General features: G+C 36.4%; 1 protein-coding gene across 4 annotated transcripts in view; it reads left to right on the top strand.

Annotated features, from left to right (window-relative positions):
* LOC121313616 (AP-3 complex subunit beta-1-like) overlaps positions 1–19,207 on the top strand; it is a 113,588-nt gene that overhangs the window by 25,410 nt on the left and 68,971 nt on the right. For all 4 annotated transcript variants that reach the window (XM_041246350.1, XM_041246365.1, XM_041246357.1 and 1 more), the window contains 10 exons: positions 2,462–2,644; positions 9,100–9,258; positions 9,807–9,904; positions 10,659–10,713; positions 10,839–10,910; positions 11,291–11,353; positions 12,702–12,834; positions 15,088–15,197; positions 15,965–16,141; positions 17,809–17,995. In XM_041246350.1, coding sequence (XP_041102284.1) covers positions 2,462–2,644; positions 9,100–9,258; positions 9,807–9,904; positions 10,659–10,713; positions 10,839–10,910; positions 11,291–11,353; positions 12,702–12,834; positions 15,088–15,197; positions 15,965–16,141; positions 17,809–17,995 — 1,237 coding nt within the window. The remainder of the gene's footprint in view (positions 1–2,461; positions 2,645–9,099; positions 9,259–9,806; positions 9,905–10,658; positions 10,714–10,838; positions 10,911–11,290; positions 11,354–12,701; positions 12,835–15,087; positions 15,198–15,964; positions 16,142–17,808; positions 17,996–19,207) is intronic.

The raw sequence follows: 19,207 nt of genomic DNA, 5'->3' as shown, positions 1-19,207 counted from the left end.
AGTGACAAGACTTAAGTTTCTTTATCAATAAAAATAATAGTAATAATTGCTTGTTGTGCAGTTCTTGTTTGTCAGATTTGCTGCATTCTAAATTGTGAGTGCTCTTGCTGTGCTCAGCAGGTATCGGAACAGGACTGGAGTCAATACATGCAAGTTCACGTTTATGCAGATACAATTGTAATACATTCAATTCCCATAGGGCCAGAAGCAAGTCTATTATAATAAGAAAACTATATTCCAGGCTTCTTTCTTCCAAGCGTAATGTTGGTTGCATATTAATAAACCTAATGTCAGACAGGAGCCAGAAAATAACTGAAAATGCAAACTTCAGCGCATCTGATCGTTTTCAGAAATTGCCATTTTTTATTTTTTTTTTTTACAGTGTTTTGCTTTAATTGCCTCTTGTCGCTGGAGGCTAAAAAATACATAAAATAAAAAAATATATACAGAAGCATTAGAATGGAGCATGCATTTAAAATAATTTATAAGTGTTCAATATCAAAACATGCTTATTCTAATCACAAAGGCATATCTATATGGAAAATAGTCAGGGGCTTGTCTTGAATTTCAGCTGAGAGGCTGATAGATCTTCTATAGAACTAAAATGAAAAATATTAGATGAGCGGATATTGCAAGCCAAGTCCCGTTGTAAATGCTCCGGCTAAAGAAACAGGTACTTCCCTTAAAAGAACACCTTCTTGCACTGATAGCGATTTAGTTCACAACTGATACAGTACTGTTTTGTAACCTGATAACGCATCATTATCAGACTTAAAGTAGTTTATTTAATCTTTTCAAAACTGACTTGTCATTGCGAGAGTGTCTTGAGGAACACTGATTAGTTTATTCAATCTTTTAATTTATTATTGTCTTGTTTATTCCGATTTCCACAAGTGTACCTCATCTCTACAAAATTGCATGTAAACACAGCGAAACATGCCACTTTCTCCTTTGATACAAAAAGTTGGAAATTGTTCAAGCAATAAAAAAAAGAAAAAAAAAAAAAACCTGAATCAGACACAAGTTGCCGATCAATTTGGTGTGTTCCGTTCTGGTGAGTTGCTTCACCATGCTGTTAAATTTTGTGCAGGTCTTCAATGTTGCTCCTGTACATGTATTCATAATGAATCTAGATCTGCTGTAGCGGTGCTGTGATAATTTTGTTTGGCAGTTAGTTTATTAGTGGTAGTTTGTCTTTTTACTTTATTATTATAGTTTATTAACATACACCAACCTATTGCCTTTCTCTTAGGCATTCTGTTCATTTATTTATAGACTCATATTGTGTCTGGTGGTCAACTCCATCTTAGAGGACACTTCGGCTAAGAGAACACTTTGCTTCCTGAGACGTGTTCTCTTATCAAAGACTGCTGTACTCGTTAATTACATAAACATTTTGTGTTTTCTTTGCAAAAGTGTTGTTTTATAGTTATTTTATAAAGTAGTTTAACAGCTAAGAATAACTGAAAGATGGTCTTGGCTTCATCAGTTGGCAAAATCCAGTGTGGGTTAAGTATTATATACCATTTTCCATTTTAAATAATTGTCAGTTGTTAAGTAAATAGTATTTACTTTCATCACAGTTTTAAAAGCAATTTCCCGTTTTAAAATAGAAAGAATTAACCTGAAGACTTCTGAAGCCTCCAACCCCCCCCCCCCCCCAAAAAACAAAAAAAAAAAAAAAAAACGACCAAAATAAAAACTACTGCTGTGAATGAGGACTGGAGATAATGAAATGAAATTTCCAGCTGAGTGTTTCAGAGTTATGGAGACATGGAAATTGTAGTTACGTAAAGCTATTGAAAGCTTTCAAAATGCTCCATTTAAAGTAGAGCTGAGGCCAAAGTCAAGTAAAGTGACAGTTAACAAGAGGACCTGGAGTGCTGCTAGACACTTTCTATCCAAGTAAAACATTTCCTTCACTTGCTTCACGTCACTGCTAGCCAAGACGAAGTAAGCAAACAAACAGGTGAACTTCTGGGGCAGACTGCAGTGTGTGTTCCCAAACTTCTTAACTACTTCTGTTAACGCAGGAAACAGTGTACTGGAATTTCATGAACAAGGAATTAAACCCCTCCACTGAAGCTATTTGAGGGTTATCTGAAAATGCATATATTGTAGATACAGTATAGTGCAGAGAATTAACAGGTTAAATAGGGCGGTTCTAAAACTGGAGGGGATCATTGCTAGAATGGTTACTTGAAACTTTAAACTTGGATTCATTTTATTTTAACAAGAGCACCCTGTATGTATCTAAATATCATACATGCTACAAAAAATATGTAAAAGACTTTGTTGCTGTTCCCAAACTCAATGGCAAGTACTGACCACAAAATATAAACCGAATAACAGCATACGCTAGGCATTGCCTGGGGTTGGAACTGTAGTCCCAGTTCCCAGTTGATTTGGCTAACATACCTTGTTTCACTTTGTTTTTTTTTCTTTTCTTTTTGCCACACAGCTGGTTGCTGGAAGTGTTGTAATGGCATTTGAGGAAGTGTGTCCAGATCGGATAGATCTGATTCACAAGAATTACCGGAAACTCTGCAACCTGCTGGTGGACGTGGAGGAGTGGGGACAAGTACTTATCATCAGCATGCTCACCAGATACGCACGCACGCAGTTCCTGAGCCCCTGGAAGCAGGTGAGTGCTGCTGCGATACCCTAACCATTCACTTGAGCTCTCTTACCCCAGATTCACTTTAGGAATCTTTTTGTTTGGTTTATTATTATTATTATTATTATTATTATTATATATTTTTTATTTTAGTACGCTCTCTGTCTCCCTAAAGCCAGCCATGAAGCTTTGCAGGTAAGGACAGCACAGAAATAGATGAGAACAAATTAGTAACAGTAGTTATCCCCAAGATACTTTAAAAAAAAAAAAAAAAAAAAAAAAAAAAAATTATCTATCTATCTATCTGTGTATCTGTCTTATTGTAAGAACAAAATAGTGCTCCCTCTATTTCTCGATTTAGATATTTCACTAATTTGGCTAATTCATGATTGGTCCATGTTGACAGTTAATTGTACAAGTCCTATGTTTTATAAAGGGCCCTTCACACAAATAAAAAGTATGGACTGGAGAGGAGGGCTGTAGTGGAAAATTACTGACCTAAGGGAAGACTATTGTTACCAACGGAGCTATAATTCCCTAAGCCGCAGGCACTCTGGATGTAACACTAGTCTTCCCGAGGGGCATTTAATTTTCCTCTATGAGCTGAGTTTGCAGTACATATTTAATATGAGTCAGTCAGAATAATGAGAGGCAAGGTTGGATAGTAAATATGACTTTATATACTGTAAAGCCATAAATATTTGCAAGCCTTTTATGTGTTTTTTGTGTGTGTGGGGAAAAAAAAAGTAAATATTTTTAGCATGAATATCTCAGTGCTGTACATATAATTAAGTAATATACTACTACCAGTGCAACAGGTCGCCAACAGTTCTGGAGCAAAATAGGTTTAATGGATTTGATTCGCCAAATATTTTGGTCTCAAATATTTATGGCTTTACAGTATTTTGTTTAAATATATAAGTAAATAACTAAACAACATAAATAAATAGAAAATGTTTTTGAAGTTCATACTGCAAGTTTTTTTCTTTTGTAGTATGTCTTAATTAATTTTCTGTCAAGTCACAGCAGTTCATCATTCAGCTATTTTATCTTGTTGTTGGAATGGAGGTGTTCCTTCATATACAGGGGTTACAGTTTTGTTCAATGGCTTTCAGCACCCCCACTATAAAAAATGTTCCAGCGCCTCTGCTTCTATGGTGATGTTTTAACCAATTACAGTCCAGAATATCCAGCTACTGATAAATTGGTGTTTTGTGGCTGTTTTTAGACAGCCACATTTTAATTGTTTAGTTGTTTTATTGAGCCATGATCTGAATCACCTGGCACTAATTTAATGAGGTACAACTGCCTGTAATTAGTAGGCAGGTGTATATAAGCAGGGCAGCACATGGAGGGGTTGTCTTTGTTAAGGCTAGTGCCTGGATAGAGACCTGTGTGCAGACCTTGAAAGGTATTGTGATACTTAGAACGGTATATCTATATGTTTTGGTGCCTGGTAAATGGCTTAGCTGTCCGGTTTTATTAGCTAGAACTAGTTAGTGTGTAGCTAAGCACTCCTACTTCTCAATCAAAGAATTTTAGGAAAAATGTGTAAGTTATTTGTTTAAGCAACTTTTTTGCAAAACTCCAAAAATGCTAATTTAAAAAGTATTCATACTCTTTGATGCTATGATAGTATTGTCTACAAGGTGCTAGAAATTTCAATATGATAATGCAGAACCTAATTCTAGAAAATGTTGGATTGTAGGTGAACATTCTTAGAGTATCAAAGGGTTAGGCATAGGAGGATTGCTGTCATTACCAATAAATCAATATGGGGAAAAAGTAAAGAGCTATCTGAAGACCTTAAGCAGAAAATGATTTGCTGTCATAAAGCTGGAGAAGGATACAAGAAGATTTCCAAGCATTGGAGTATCCCAATTTCAACTATTATTTCTATTATCAAGAAGTACAAGACTCATGGTCTGTCACAACGCTCCCTAGGTTTGGAAGAAAGTTATTTACTAAGAGAAAGTAGAGTTGTGAGGAATGTTAATAACAATCCAAGATTGACTGCCAAAGATATTCAAAGTGAATTCGCTGCAACTGGGTCTGGGGTTTCCATTTCAATCACAGGTACAGTATTGCATGATGAAGGTCTCAATGGTCACAGGCCAAGGAAAAAGCCACTCTTAGGAAAACATACCAAGGACAATTGCGTAAAGTTTGCAAAACGGCATTTGAATGATGGATATGAGTTCTGGTCAAAGGTTTTGTGGAGTGATGAAACAAAAATCTAGCTATTGGGTCACGCTGCTAGTCGTTGTGTTTGGAGAAAGTCCTTCTATAGGGCTGTTTTTCCTCTAATGGCACAGGAAATTTAGTCCCAACAAATGGTAATAGTAATGGCATACCAGAAGATATTGGCCAATCATCCGAAACCCTCCGCTACAAAACTTTGTTTAAAGCGCAGCTGGACATTCCAACACAACAGCGATCCAAAGCACACATCAAAATCTACTTCAGAATGGTTAAAGAAGAATAAGATCAAGGTTCTGGAATGGCCCGATCTAAATCTGATTGAGCATCTTTGGTATGATTGAAGAATGCTGTGCACAGTTGAATGAACTGGAACAATATTGTGCGGAAGAATGGTCAAAAATCACAAAAGAATCATGCCAAAAGCTCATTGACAAATATCACGATCGTTTAAAATAGGTTATTATTGCTAAAGGTGCCTCAACTAGCTATTAATTTAGATATGAATACTTTTGAATTAGCATTTTTTGAGTTTTGCAAATACAATTCTGAAATAAATCATTGTAGACATCTTTTTCTTGTAACTTTTTTTCCTCATCCACAAAAAGCAAAACCTTTGCTACAAAAGATTTTTCCTATAATTATTTGTTTGAGAAAGTATCACAGGCTGGCTCTGATTAGCATGGATTGGAGCTCTCTTTGCCCTCGTCCAGTATCACAGGCTGGCTCTGATTAGCATGGATTGGAGCTCTCTTGGCCTTCGTCCAGTATTAAAGGGCTAGCTATGATTTAGCATGGAATGGAGCTCTCTCTGCCCTCGTCCAGTATCACAGGCTGGTTCTGATTTAGCATGGATTGGAGCTCTCTCTGCCCTCGTCCAGTATCACAGGCTGGCTCTGATTAGCATGGATTGGAGCTCTCTTGGCCTTCGTCCAGTATTAAAGGGCTAGCTATGATTTAGCATGGATTGGAGCTCTCTGCCCTCGTCCAGTATTAAAGGGCTGGCTCTGATTAGCATGGATTGGGGCTCTCTATTACCTTGTCCAGTATCACAGGCTTGCTCTGATTAGTATGGATTGGGGCTCTCTCTACCTTCGTCCAGCATTTAAGGACTGGCTATGATTTAGCATGGATTGGAGTTCTGTCTGCCTTCATCCAGTAGCACAGCTAGCTCTGTCACAGGCTAGCTCAGTAACAGGCAGACACAGGTTTTCATTGGTCTCCGTCTTCCTCATAATGAAAACAATCTAGATTAGGATGAACTAACCAAATCATTTTATCCCGGTTGTCGCCCTGATGCACAGCATTTTAACGAATGGGTTATATGAATTATGAAAATTAATTACAGCTAATTTTATAGAACAGAAATTGAGATGCGAAAAGGTAAATTTTTATTTAAGAAAGGTATGTTTTTTGTATTTGAAAATAAGAAATAGTTTTGTGTAGAATGTTTTTGTGTCTTCGTTTGGTTTAGTTTTTCAATTCAGTAAGTGGATGTAAGCAGAAGTAAAGTTAGCCTCTGGCTATTTTTATTGTAATAAGTCACGAGCAGTAATTAAATATATACAGGACAAGCATTGCAAAGTGCAAATGAAATGTATAGAACATGTATCGTTGTATACATACTGTAAAAAGTCAATGGAGAAACCTTTTACTTTTGAAAGCTCTGCTAGGTACAGTTCATCCGTGAATTAGCCAAATCATTGTCTGGCACTTTGCATCGCAAAATCGAATTTATTGCCCCTATGAGTAGAATATACATTTGTCAGTGTGACGCATTTAAAACACTGCATATTAAAAAAATTAATAAATAAAAAGTTTCTGAGGTGCTACAGTACGGGATGCAAATACAGTGTGCTTCCTTTGGCAGAAGAAACAACTCCTAATTTATGCTTGCCCGATAGCCCATGTTTTTACTGTTCGCTTAATGCAACATCAAGCTATATAATGTGTCACTTGGCAGAATGGATTTCTCATTTATTTGTATAAAATATGAATTGTTTATGGAGCACTATTTAGCCTCTAAGGATATAAATCTACGATTTGAGGAACAATTAAATGGAGAGCTACCAGAAAGCAGTCGCATCATTTGCAGTATATTTCCCGTAATTTTTCTAAACTGACATTTTATGATAAATAGTGGATGCCGAGTCAAAGCTGATTACACAGTGCACTAGGAATTCATAGCGCTGTCAGGGAGAAGACCGATTGACTTTAAATTTACATATTAATGAGAAGATTTGTTGAGAGGGTGCTTGAGTAGAAGAAAATAACAGCATATTTATAGGGCACGGCATTTATAAATAAAGCTGATGCAGGAAAAATGGAAATTAAACCTTTTAGGTTAATAAATGCAAGAGCTTGGGAAAAATGTGTATTAGCATTTTCATTTTTATATTAATTTGACTGTTTTTAAAACAATCACCAATATAAATGACTAAATCATTTTCCCCATTTCCAAATTGCAGATGGGATGTGGGTTTGTTGTTGGTAGTGAAGAATTCAACATTTAAATAAAACTCATTCTGCCAACTGCTTTTTTATATTGGTGTCTGGAGAAAAGTTGGAACATTTGAAATCATCTTGGATCATCTTCCAGTTATTACCTGGTCTGACTGATTTATTTCCACTGTGTTCAGGCACAGTGGACTTCAGGTTTATGAGTACATGCTCTGCAGTCTTCTACCACTGGACTCTAGGGTCAACATGCTGTGTTGCGCTTTTTGGTAAAAGTTTCAAGTTGTGTTGATTTTTTGGCAGCTGCATTTAATATCTTCTATGTATTATGTTTTTTTTTTTCCTTCCGGTGGCTGTTTTTTATGTATGAGTAAAAATAGGAATCTGTCTCAATCAGGTGCCACATCGTTTCATCTGTAAAACAGCTCCATTGTTAAGAAGGAAGACCAGCATACGGGCAAGAAAACGAAATATAGACGGGTTAGATGCAAAATACCTGTCAAAAATGAAGACTGCAGTCATGTCAACCTCTGTAAAGCTAGAGCTACCTACATTCTAATACTCACAGAGCAATCACGGCATTGTTTTTATTTTTCTGTGTTGCACAAAAAAAATTACTGTTTTTTTTGTTTTGTTTTTTTAAAAAGCCCATATAGAGAGCAGAATGGTGCATGCTGTAAATGAATATTGTTTCATTGGGAACAGATGTAAAGAATGATTGTGATTATTCCCTATGGCAAGTCATCAACATTCTTAGCAACTTGAACTAATTTATTGTTTTTGCAAATATAACAGTGGGTTTATTTCTGAAATTTGGGTAGGCGTTATGCTTTATTAGAAATAATATTTTAAAGTGTAGTTTTAACACATCCAACAGCTGGTGGAATTTCATGACATTATATAAAGTACCTGTGAATTGAATAAATAGGTCTCTGCAGCCTGTTTTATATGGATGCATTGGATTTTTAACAGCAGTAGTACAGTGCTTTATATAAAAATGAAAAAAAGCTTTTGTAGTAGATAAAGAAAAAAAAAACCTACACAAAAAAGACCCCTAAACCAAGTGCAGTCATAGAAAAGGTGTTTGTGGTAGCATGCAGTAGGTAAGCCAGGATAAATGATGAATGCACGGGCAATGTGTTTACTCAAAGAGTTAATTGTTTTATAGGTTAATGTGGATGATTCACATCTTGTCACTAATAGAAGGTTATTTATGTTTGTGGGTTTTGTAAAGTGCAGTATGTTCCTGAGTGCTGTTTGATGGCTTGCTGTCATCTCAGTGTGTGGCTAATGCACTAAGTGGTGCTGCAGGGTTTTGTGACCATAAAAAATAAAGTTGTTAGGAAATACATTTTGTATGAAGTTTTAAAAGAAGTGATATGAAAGAAAAAGGGTTCTAATGGTTTAAAAACAAATCATAGCGAGGCGAGTGAATTTTTAGGCTAGATATCCTCTTTTTCACATTTGCAGTCAATTAAACTTTTTTTTTTTTATTTATTAAATAGGAGCAGTTGTATTTACATGTTTCTGTAATTATTTTTCCCCTGAAAAACGTTTGATTTATGTTTTACTAAAAATATTGTGATGTATGTTTGCTCTTTTATGTTCTTAATCGGGTTCATAATCAGGGTCACACATTATGCTAACTATATTAGTTTTCCTTTGGTTTAACACTTCTAGATGTAATCAGAATACATGTTTTATACATATGCAGTCTAGGGTGCAGTTTGTTCTTGCACTACATCAAGCCTCTGGGAAGGCTTTCCTTTTTGTTCAACAGATCCTAAATATATAATATAATAATAATAAATGTGCATTTGTTCTAGGATGAAATATTGGAAGAGAACTGTGAACAAGCCTTCTACGGTTCAGATGATGAGAGGAACAACAAAAATGTGCCTGCATCCAAGCCCTATGTGATGGACCCAGACCACCGATTGCTTCTGAGGAACACCAAGCCTTTGTTGCAGAGCAGAAACACAGCTGTAAGTTTGAAATATTTTACATTACCTTCACAGAACTTAAATGTCTTTTTTTTTTCAATCAGGGTATATTGAAGTTGTTTCTCTGCTTGTCTCTCCATCTGTATGTTAATTGTGATGGAACGTGGTCTGGACATATTCGCATGTGCCATTGAGTATCAGTCTTGGGTAGACATCATCTGCGTCATGGGTGGGGAGGAATGTCTCTGACATGCTTGCTTAAAATATGTGAACAGCTTCTTTAACAAAAGTTTAGAATAGTTATTTAATAGGAAATTATTTCATTAAAAAAAAAAAAAAGACTTGAAAAAACCTGATATTCGCTGTGGTATAGAAAGCCTTTAAATCAATTTTGCAACGTTTTTGCGTTTTAGTTTTTACTCTTAACACCTAAATTGATATGATAAATACATTTAAAATAGATGTTTTTGTCCTATTTCAGTTTGTTTTTAATGTAAATGTTCTTCCTTTACTGGGTGTTTTGGTGTAGACTATTGCTACAATTATATATCGAATGGGACTTTTCTAACCGTGTCTTTTTTGTTCTGCAGGTTGTGATGGCTGTTGCTCAGCTTTACTGGCATTTAGCTCCCAGGTCTGAAGTGAGCCTCGTCACCAAGTCATTAGTGCGATTACTTCGAAGCCACAGGTACCAAACCTGCACTGCAGTGTAAATCACTCAATCACAGTTCTCCAGCTTTGTTTTGAGTAAGGGTAATTACCAGTGCAAAGGCCAAACAAACAATCCCGTCTGCAGAGCTAGCAGGTCTATGGATGTTTGCAAATAAAATTCAGTACTGTTTGATGTTAATATTTCATTTTTTGGCAGGTGATTGATTTTTGTAATTGGAAATATGGATTTTAAAAGTTATGTAAATATTATAAAAACAGTTAAATTCATGCATATAGGAAAGTCCAAGATGCTGTAACTTTAACTAAGAGAGCCTGTGAAAGGTGGCAACGTCTTTATAAGGACCAAGGCAACATCAAGCAGTTACAGTAGGACTTGCTATTTAAACTTCCATTTAAAATGCATATTGTACATTTGAACAGAGATCAGAGTTTAAGTTAGAGATTTAAATTAGTAAATTGCATGTACTGTAGTCAGAAGCAAGAGCTGCTCTTGTCTATAAAATAATGTTGAGGTGGACTCAACGTTATTTTATCTGGAGGTTGTGTACAAACACACTTATTTTCTTAATTGTCTAAATTGTTTAATCTTGTTTTTATCCTTTTGTTATAATATGACAGAAATGTACTTTTTCAGTAGAGTTTCAAAAAGGAGAAACTGTTTGTCCAAGTGCATCCTAACTACCAGTAGTATATTATGAGCTAGGTTTAAAATGTTTGTGCATGCATATTTTCAAACTACAATGCATCCATTTGTGTTGTGTTTTCTACAGAGAGGTGCAATTTATTGTGCTGCAGAACATTGCAACAATGTCTATTCAGAGAAAGGTAAGGCGATTTTGACAGCTGGCAAAATGAAGGCATTAGCTGAAGTTGGCTGCTGTCCTGTGAGTTTATATTTGTGTGTGTGTGGGTGTGTTCTTTTTAATGTATTTTTTTTTTTCTTCCCCCAGGGCATGTTTGAGCCATATCTGAAAAGTTTCTATGTGAGATCAACTGATCCAACACACATCAAGACACTAAAGGTAATTGTTCTGTTGATACTACTACTACAACATGCGCTTTTACAAATTAGAATTGATCTGCATCTGTGAATAATATATACAGGCACTGACCAAATGGAAATCAATATTAGGATCTTGGAAGTTTGGATTGGACTACAGTATCAATTAAAAATGCAAATAGTTACATAATTAAATACTAGTCAATTAAAACAAACCCAGTGTACTAGCAACTGGATGTGTTTTTTATTCTTATTATCAAGGGTTATGTTGAAATATTTGTGATGACATTGTTTTTTATAAAGATTTTTGGCAGTTCTTCCCAATTAGCTGAATCTTGTGACTGAAACACGGATGTTAAATGGATTCTATTGTCTGTTGCTGATCATGCTTGTTCTTCCCAGCTGGAGATACTGACTAACCTGGCCAATGGAGCTAATATCTCTACAGTCCTCCGGGAGTTCCAGGTAAGTAAGGGTTTTAAATGAAATAGAATCCCTCTCTGACGTTTTTTCATGTTTCTACTGACAAATATACTGAAGTGACTCGCATACACTGTTTGATTTTCATAACCTTGGTACACAAAGGATCATATTTCAATTATTCTAAACCGTGTGATAGTTAGACCCGCCACTGTTTAGATCAATGAAATAGAACCCTGGGGTCTTCATCCACTCCTGCTTTCTCTTTCCTCACTGAAAGAGAAAACGTACTGGAGTTTTCTCGCTTCCATCTACAGCTGTGAGCAAAAGTTTAGCATCATTTTTAATTTAAGGATTGAGACAATAAAAAAAAAAACTGTAAACATAATTTATTTGTTTATTGCAAATAATATTGCAAAAGTCTACTGGAAGCCATAGCAGTAGTAACAGTTTTTCATGTTAGATTTCCTAATGGATATTCCCATTGCCCTGGAACAAGACGACAATGGAGTTGGCTGTGAATCTGCAATACAGATCTGGTTGGCAATTGAATCATCTTGTGTCGCCTGTTCTCTGCAGTGTTACATTCTGCTTTAGAAAGCATTGGAAAGGAGCCACTGTTGCTAGACAGTAAACAACAGTAAACCACTTAAGGCTCCCTAAGAAACATATCATTCCATATTGGAACCTCAGTCAAGTACTGAATAGACTCATGGAACCACTGTTTGAATCCATAGCAACATACGACCAGAAATTCCTGACATGCAAGAGCGCATTCTTGGTGCCAGTAAAATCAGAATCAGAGGCCAGACAGCACTTAATTGATGTCCTGAAGACCACTGAATTTCTATATTCATAGGACTATCAAAAAAGACCATCAGGGCAGCTTTTTGTAACTTTTAACTCACAAGTTCAAGGCAAACCTGTCTCCAAACAGGCAGTCTCTACGTGGATAACCTGAGCCTCTTCCGAGACCTTCATAAAACAGTATAACTTAAATGTGTCGTCTTCTCAGCCAACCTTTGCTCACTCGGTACTATATGTGGCAGTGGGCAATACTTTCTAACCTACCACCCTTTGTCATTTCCTATGGTAGTGTTCACTCGGTGTGTGGAGTTCATCATACGAGGTAAGATGAAGATTACTTGTAATATGGTTTCTTCGTAGAATGATGAGCTCCACACACCTGTACCCCACCACCCCCCCCCCCCCCCCCTTGTTTTTTTTTTTTTTTTTTTTTTTTTTGGTTTCCCTTTTGTTGGGTTTTGTTTGGAAATTTGGACATCGATACTCTTCTATTATGAAGAAATCATAATATAGGCAATCTTCGTCATATGTGTAAAATGTAGACGTTTTGTTCAGTGCTCCCATTAATAAAACTGCTCTCTCCTAGACTTATGTAAAGAGTCAAGATAAGCAGTTTGCTGCTGCTACAATTCAAGCCATTGGAAGATGTGCAACAAACATCTCTGAAGTGACTGATACGTGCCTGAACGGTCTAGTGCTCCTGCTTTCAAACAGAGACGGTATGTGCACCAAAATAATTCAAGCTCTGTGTAGTGCCAAAGCACAACTGGACAGGTGATGTTGAAGTACGAAGTTACTTCTCAGAAAGATTGCCCTAGGATAACTAAAAGCAATTGTGTTTCACTTCTATGTGTGTTAATTTCTGTGAGAAAAGCACTGGGTTCTAAGGTTCTTTGTCATCTCATAGTCCAGTGCAGTGCTGCAGGAGACCCCATCTGTCCTCCCTGTGAAGTAGTGACACCTGCTGGAAAGGCAGGCCTAGTTCAGTGGTGCTTGCTCGGCTTGTTTGAATATCAAGACAGGAATAGAAGGGGTGGCACTGAGGCACAGTGCTCATTTTTATTTTTGATAGAGATTAATTCACTTTGGACATGGGAAATAATACATTTCCTTTGTCATGAAATTGTCCCCCCTTTCTAAGTATGTCATTTTTTCGTCACAAATGCAGAGTTGTTAGCCATTGCCATCTTGCAACTGCATTGGGAGAGTACACCTGCAGAGGGTGCTGTTAGCAGGGTAATGCACTCTGTCTCGTCATAATAATGGAAATTAGATTATGCTTTTTGCTTTTTCATTTATTACAACATTTTGTTTTAAATCTACAACGGGCCTTACTAAAAAGACAACTTTAAAGCAAAATGTAAAGCAGTATGCAGTTAAAGAAAGGAAATGGACACAATCAGGATAAATGGTCACGGTTATGCTCTGTCCAGTGCTGTGTGGAGAACTGCTTTTAACATCCAGTTTGGTTGCATGTAGTAACCCAGCCCCTACGCTCTCCAATCTTGTGTTACAATGATCTCTTCCCTCTGACCTGAGCCTGTTTCTCGGCACTCAGCTTCCAGCTGTGTTCTCTGACCCTGTGCTGTGCTGTGTGGTGCTTGAAATATTGCTAGGGTTAACTTGGAAGGTTGGAGATTCCCTCTGGAATTCCCTGAATCCAGTTGTCAGAAACTCAGACACTCTGGAGGAATTTAAGTCTCTATTAAAAAACTACTGTTTTTTTTCCAAGCTTATGGAAAATAGTTGTGTTTGTAATTGTTGTAATTCATGTTTTTGATAGTTTAATTTGTGCTTGTTTTGTAAAGCGCTTTGGGATGGCTTGCCATGAAGAGCGGTATATCAAAATAAACTGATTAATTCAGCTTCCTCAAACTGTTTTGGATACTCATACCTTTTAGTCCTAGGATAAGTCTATTTGCTCTTTGGTTGTCTCAGTTCAAAGCCACAATGTCCTTTTGTAACCTGGGGACCAAAATTGAATGAGCTGTCCCGTAATAACCAGACTGCGTCGTGTCTGGCAGTGGGGCTGCAATAATATCCTCTTTTGTTACAGTAAATCCAGCAGCAGTTAGTGATGTTGTTGAGTTTGCTATTGAGACTTCATCCTTTTAGTTCTTAGGTGAAATGAGGCAGAGAAGCACGCTCTAATTGTAAAAAGTTCTCAAGTGCTCCATGGTTAGGTGGCTGCTTGCAGCTAACTGAACAGTGTGATATTCATGTAATGACAAGTGAACCATACATTGCTCTTCAAGCAGCCAAGTATAGCAAGAGGTTGAGGTTTATTTTTCTTTTAAAGGCACAGATTAGAACAGTGTAGCACTGTGCCCATTTTCTGTGTTCAACAATTACTTGACTCACTACTCTAGGTCTGATTCCTTTAAAAACTTGCAGTGTGTGTATATGTATGTGTGTGTGTGTAGTCGACCCCTGAGCTTCTCAGTTTTCTTTTTACAGCTTAGTTGAATCACTGGTTACTATGATCTGTACAAAAATAACTAAATCAATATTTGAATTTCGAATGCCATGATAATGCAGAGAGATTCATCATGTTTTTTATAACCACTTATACCAATGAGTGTCTTTATAGTCTTCACATCAGTTGTCCTTTTACCACAACCTGGAACTTGGTTAAGTCAGGTAGAACCAAAGTCCAGTAAAAAAGCAGTTGGATTGCTTGCTTTGGTATGGGTCAAACCTGGTAACAACGACAGACATTCTCTCCAAATATGAAACGCACTTTTGAGAACACTAAGATTGTAAATAACCTTTTCAATCTTTCTCATCTTTAGTTGTATATTCCCATATGCATGTACAGTATAAAACAAAGGATAATCCTTTTCAACTGATTATCCCCTGAACCCAAAACCGAAACTGTTTTTCGCTCTATTCTTAGTCACATGTTATATCTGACTTGTACTGTATGCAGGGCTGTGTTTGAAATAAACTTGATTTTACTTTTTCTTCAACAGAGACTGTTGTGGCAGAAAGTGTGGTAGTCATAAAAAAACTGCTGCAGACACAACCAACGCAGCACAGCGATATCATAAAACACATGGCAAAACTTTTGGATAATATTGCCGTAAGTATTAATAGTTCAGTGAAGGATGACACAAATAATTCAGTTGGAACATCTTTCTGATGAAACCACATATCTACCATAGAAAAACACAGAGCTATTTGTTTAATTCAGAGATTACTGTATATTTATTATTTCAGTGTGATATAATGTGTTAATCTCTTCTCGGTATACAAATGTGTGGAGGGGTAGAGCTGTTTTGTTATCCCAGTTAAAATGGATCTTGGAGATGTTTTCTGTATAACCTTCAACACAGAAGCAGCAGGATCAACTGTTCGGCTGCTTTTGCAGAATGTAAACAAACTAAAAAAGAGATATGTGCTTTCTGTTTGCAGAGAAGGAACACATGGCTCACATTGTAATGGATGGGCACTACAGCTCAATGTGCAAATAGTATGACTATTTTTAAAGTATTCTACACTTTGAATGATACCCCCATTATCAAATTCAAAAGTTTTTAACAAGGTCACGTTTTTGTTTCTGTCAAAAGTACAGAAACTATTTTAAGCCAAACTGATGGAAAGGGATAAAGCAATGTACTGTACTGAGATATCAAAGCAAAAGGGTTTAAATACAAATTAATATTTTGTACATTTATGTCCTGATCATATTAGTTTATTTTAGATAACATCAAGGTGATACATTGCATTGTTTCATTGGTTCACTGATTTTAGTTTTTATATTTCTTTAAAAAAAAAAAAAAAAAAAAAAAAGGAGCAACAGATATTCAAAAGCTTCTCTCTTTTTACAATATATCATTTTATTAATAGGTGCCAATGGCCAGAGCCAGCATCGTCTGGTTGATTGGTGAATATTGTGAACGAGTCCCAAAGATAGCACCTGATGTATTGAGAAAAATGGCAAAGGTTTTTACCTGTGAAGAAGAGATTGTGAAGCTGCAGACATTGAACCTGGCAGCTAAACTGTACCTTACCAATGCCAAACAGGTAAGGGAAGATATTCAGCAACAAGTCAGTAAAAGGTGTTGATGAAATGGTACCAGCCAATACATGTAGAGAAAACAGCGCAGTGAACAGCTGCAATCATACACCACCATGCTAACATCTAAAATCTGGACCGCTTTTACTTTTCAAACGGTTCTCTGTTTCACTGTAAACTGATTTATGATCTGTGTTCCACTGTGAACAGATTTGTGATCTGTGTTATGCTTTTCATTTACTTTTGGGAAACATGAGCAGAGTTCCAACTGAAATGCTTCTCTGTGCTGCATTATGAAGCAATTTCAGCACTGCACTTACTATACCTGCCTTAGTGCAGTGTTGTGTTATAGCAGACTCCATTTAAATGGTGCACCAAATACAGTCTTGTATATTTTATAAAGTTAGAGTAAATAGAAATAATGCCATAGCAGGAAGTCTACATTTGCATTTAAAAATATTTAAATGATTTTATTAAAAAAAAATATGGCATGCTATTTTATAGAACATATAATATTTCTATATACAGTATACCATTGCACTTCATTTAAACCTCTATTCAAGTTCTACCAATCAGGTGCATCGACCTCACAGTAATCAGTATGTCAGAATGTCTTTATTTCTTTATACATTGACTGTGGAGATCAATGAATAAAGAATAGAGATGAAAAAATTCTGACATCATATCAGAGATTTGGTTAATTAGTGCAGACATCCGAAATGGTACAGTTCATGTAACCTATGTATTCAGTTATCACCACTTTCCCTACTCCCAAAAGCATAGCTCAGAATTAGATGCTGCATCTCTGTGGATCCATCCTGTACCAGTATATTCAAACACACACACACACAACATGCACACAAGATGATTCTATAATGTAAATAGGCTGTGATGAGTAGATCACAGAAGTTGTCTATCGGTCCTGCAAAGAAATAGAATTCATGTGGTGTAATTCTGCTGTTGGATAATAACACTTTTTTTTTTTTTTTTTTCCTTCATAAATAAATGACCAGCATTAGTAGAGGCTATAAACAGGAGAAAAGCTGGTGTGAAGTCACTTATCCTGGTTTGCCGAGGGCATCAGCATCGTGCCTCGATGAGGAAGTAACAGCTAAATGCACTGCAAATAATTTGCAGTAGTACAGTTCAGTGATTCATGTGTCTGACTTAATGGGTCATAATTCAGGGTAAAGTAACTGAGTGCGATCCGAGTGTGGAAACTGCTGGGGACAGTATCTCTTCATAAAACACACCTCTGCTCAAGCACTTTGCCAGCCCTGTAATACCATCTGATGTTTTGATGTCCTGCATATTTTTCAGATTAAGTTTTGAGGGCCATGTTTTTAGTTGTATTTCTACATTCATTATCCTCACGTAGACCCTTCAGCGGCTTTGCCATATATGATTATTTTTTAATGATGCCTTTCTTTCCACTTCAGCAGTTTAATAATCTAGCACATGCCTGCCTCTCAGCACAGCATTCGCCTATTCAATGCAGAAGAGGACATGTGTCTTGGCTTCAGAATTCGATTTGCTGCTTTGGAACCGGCAATTCCCTACAGGGCAACATTTGTTTGCCATAACCATTTGTTTTTATTACTGCTTTAAATCTGTTTATTCAGTAGTTATCAATAATCATAAATAACTTGTTTTCTTTTGTTTTTTTCTCCACCAGACAAAATTGCTTACACAGTATATATTAAATCTAGGCAAATACGATCCAAACTATGACATTAGAGACCGTACAAGATTTATTAGGCAGCTGATTGTCCCCAATGAGAAAAGCGGAGCCCTAAGCAAGTATGCAAAGAAAATCTTCCTGGCCCCGAAGCCAGCGCCAGTGCTCGAGTCTCCATTTAAAGGTAAAGAGCCATAAAGTTTAATGCAAAATATAAAAGAATGCTTAATTGTCCCCAGTCTGGGAAGGAAACTACTCAAGATTATGAATTACAATCTTTTTTTCATCCAGCAAAGTACTTCCAATTCATATTTTATTATTCTGTTAACTCTGTATAATAAAGACTGCAAGGGGAAGTGATGCTGTTCCGTGCCTGTGAAGGTGGGATTTTAAAATTTATACAGTATCGAAGGTAATCTGTTTTGTGTTTTAACCCTTTTCTGGTGTCATTTTAAAAGTATACTTTTATTCTATGTCTGTGTGTCTATCTGTCTCTATCTATCTATTTATCTATCGTGTGTCTGTATTTTTCCAAAACTAAGATATAAGAACATAAGAACATAAGAAAGTTTACAAACGAGAGGAGGCCATTCGGCCCATCTTGCTCGTTTGGTTGTTAGTAGCTTATTGATCCCAAAATCTCATCAAGCAGCTTCTTGAAGGATCCCAGGGTGTCAGCTTCAACAACATTACTGGGGAGTTGATTCCAGACCCTCACAATTCTCTGTGTAAAAAAGTGCCTCCTATTTTCTGTTCTGAATGCCCCTTTGTCTAATCTCCATTTGTGACCCCTGGTCCTTGTTTCTTTTTTCAGGCTGAAAAAGTCCTTTGGGTCGACACTGTCAATACCTTTTAGAATTTTGAATGCTTGAATTAGGTCGCCACGTAGTCTTCTTTGTTCAAGACTGAACAGATTCAATTCTTTTAGCCTGTCTGCATATGACATGCCTTTTAAGCCCGGAATAATTCTGGTCGCTCTTCTTTGCACTCTTTCTAGAGCAGCAATATCTTTTTTATAGCGAGGTGACCAGAACTGCACACAATATTCAAGATGAGGTCTTACTAGTGCATTGTACAGTTTTAACATTACTTCCCTTGATTTAAATTCAACACTTTTCACAATGTATCCGAGCATAATGAGTTTACTATCAAACTAGATAATGTACAGGCAAAGACTAATTTAAATGAACAGATCACTATATTCTACCAGTCATATATATGTCAAGTATAGTGTGGTCATTTTGAAATGCAGAATTCATAGAAAACTAAAAGTCCTATACAGTATGTTTAAAATTAAGGTTTTAACTAAACTACTTTAGTATTTAAATTAATCATTGCTTTGCTAGTTGTACGTGGTCACACAAGTCTTGCATAGATTTCAGATACACTAATCGTA

This window comes from Polyodon spathula, chromosome 1, assembly GCF_017654505.1.
Source record: "Polyodon spathula isolate WHYD16114869_AA chromosome 1, ASM1765450v1, whole genome shotgun sequence".
NCBI lineage: Eukaryota > Metazoa > Chordata > Actinopteri > Acipenseriformes > Polyodontidae > Polyodon > Polyodon spathula.
This window is presented reverse-complemented; position numbering and strand designations above follow the sequence as displayed.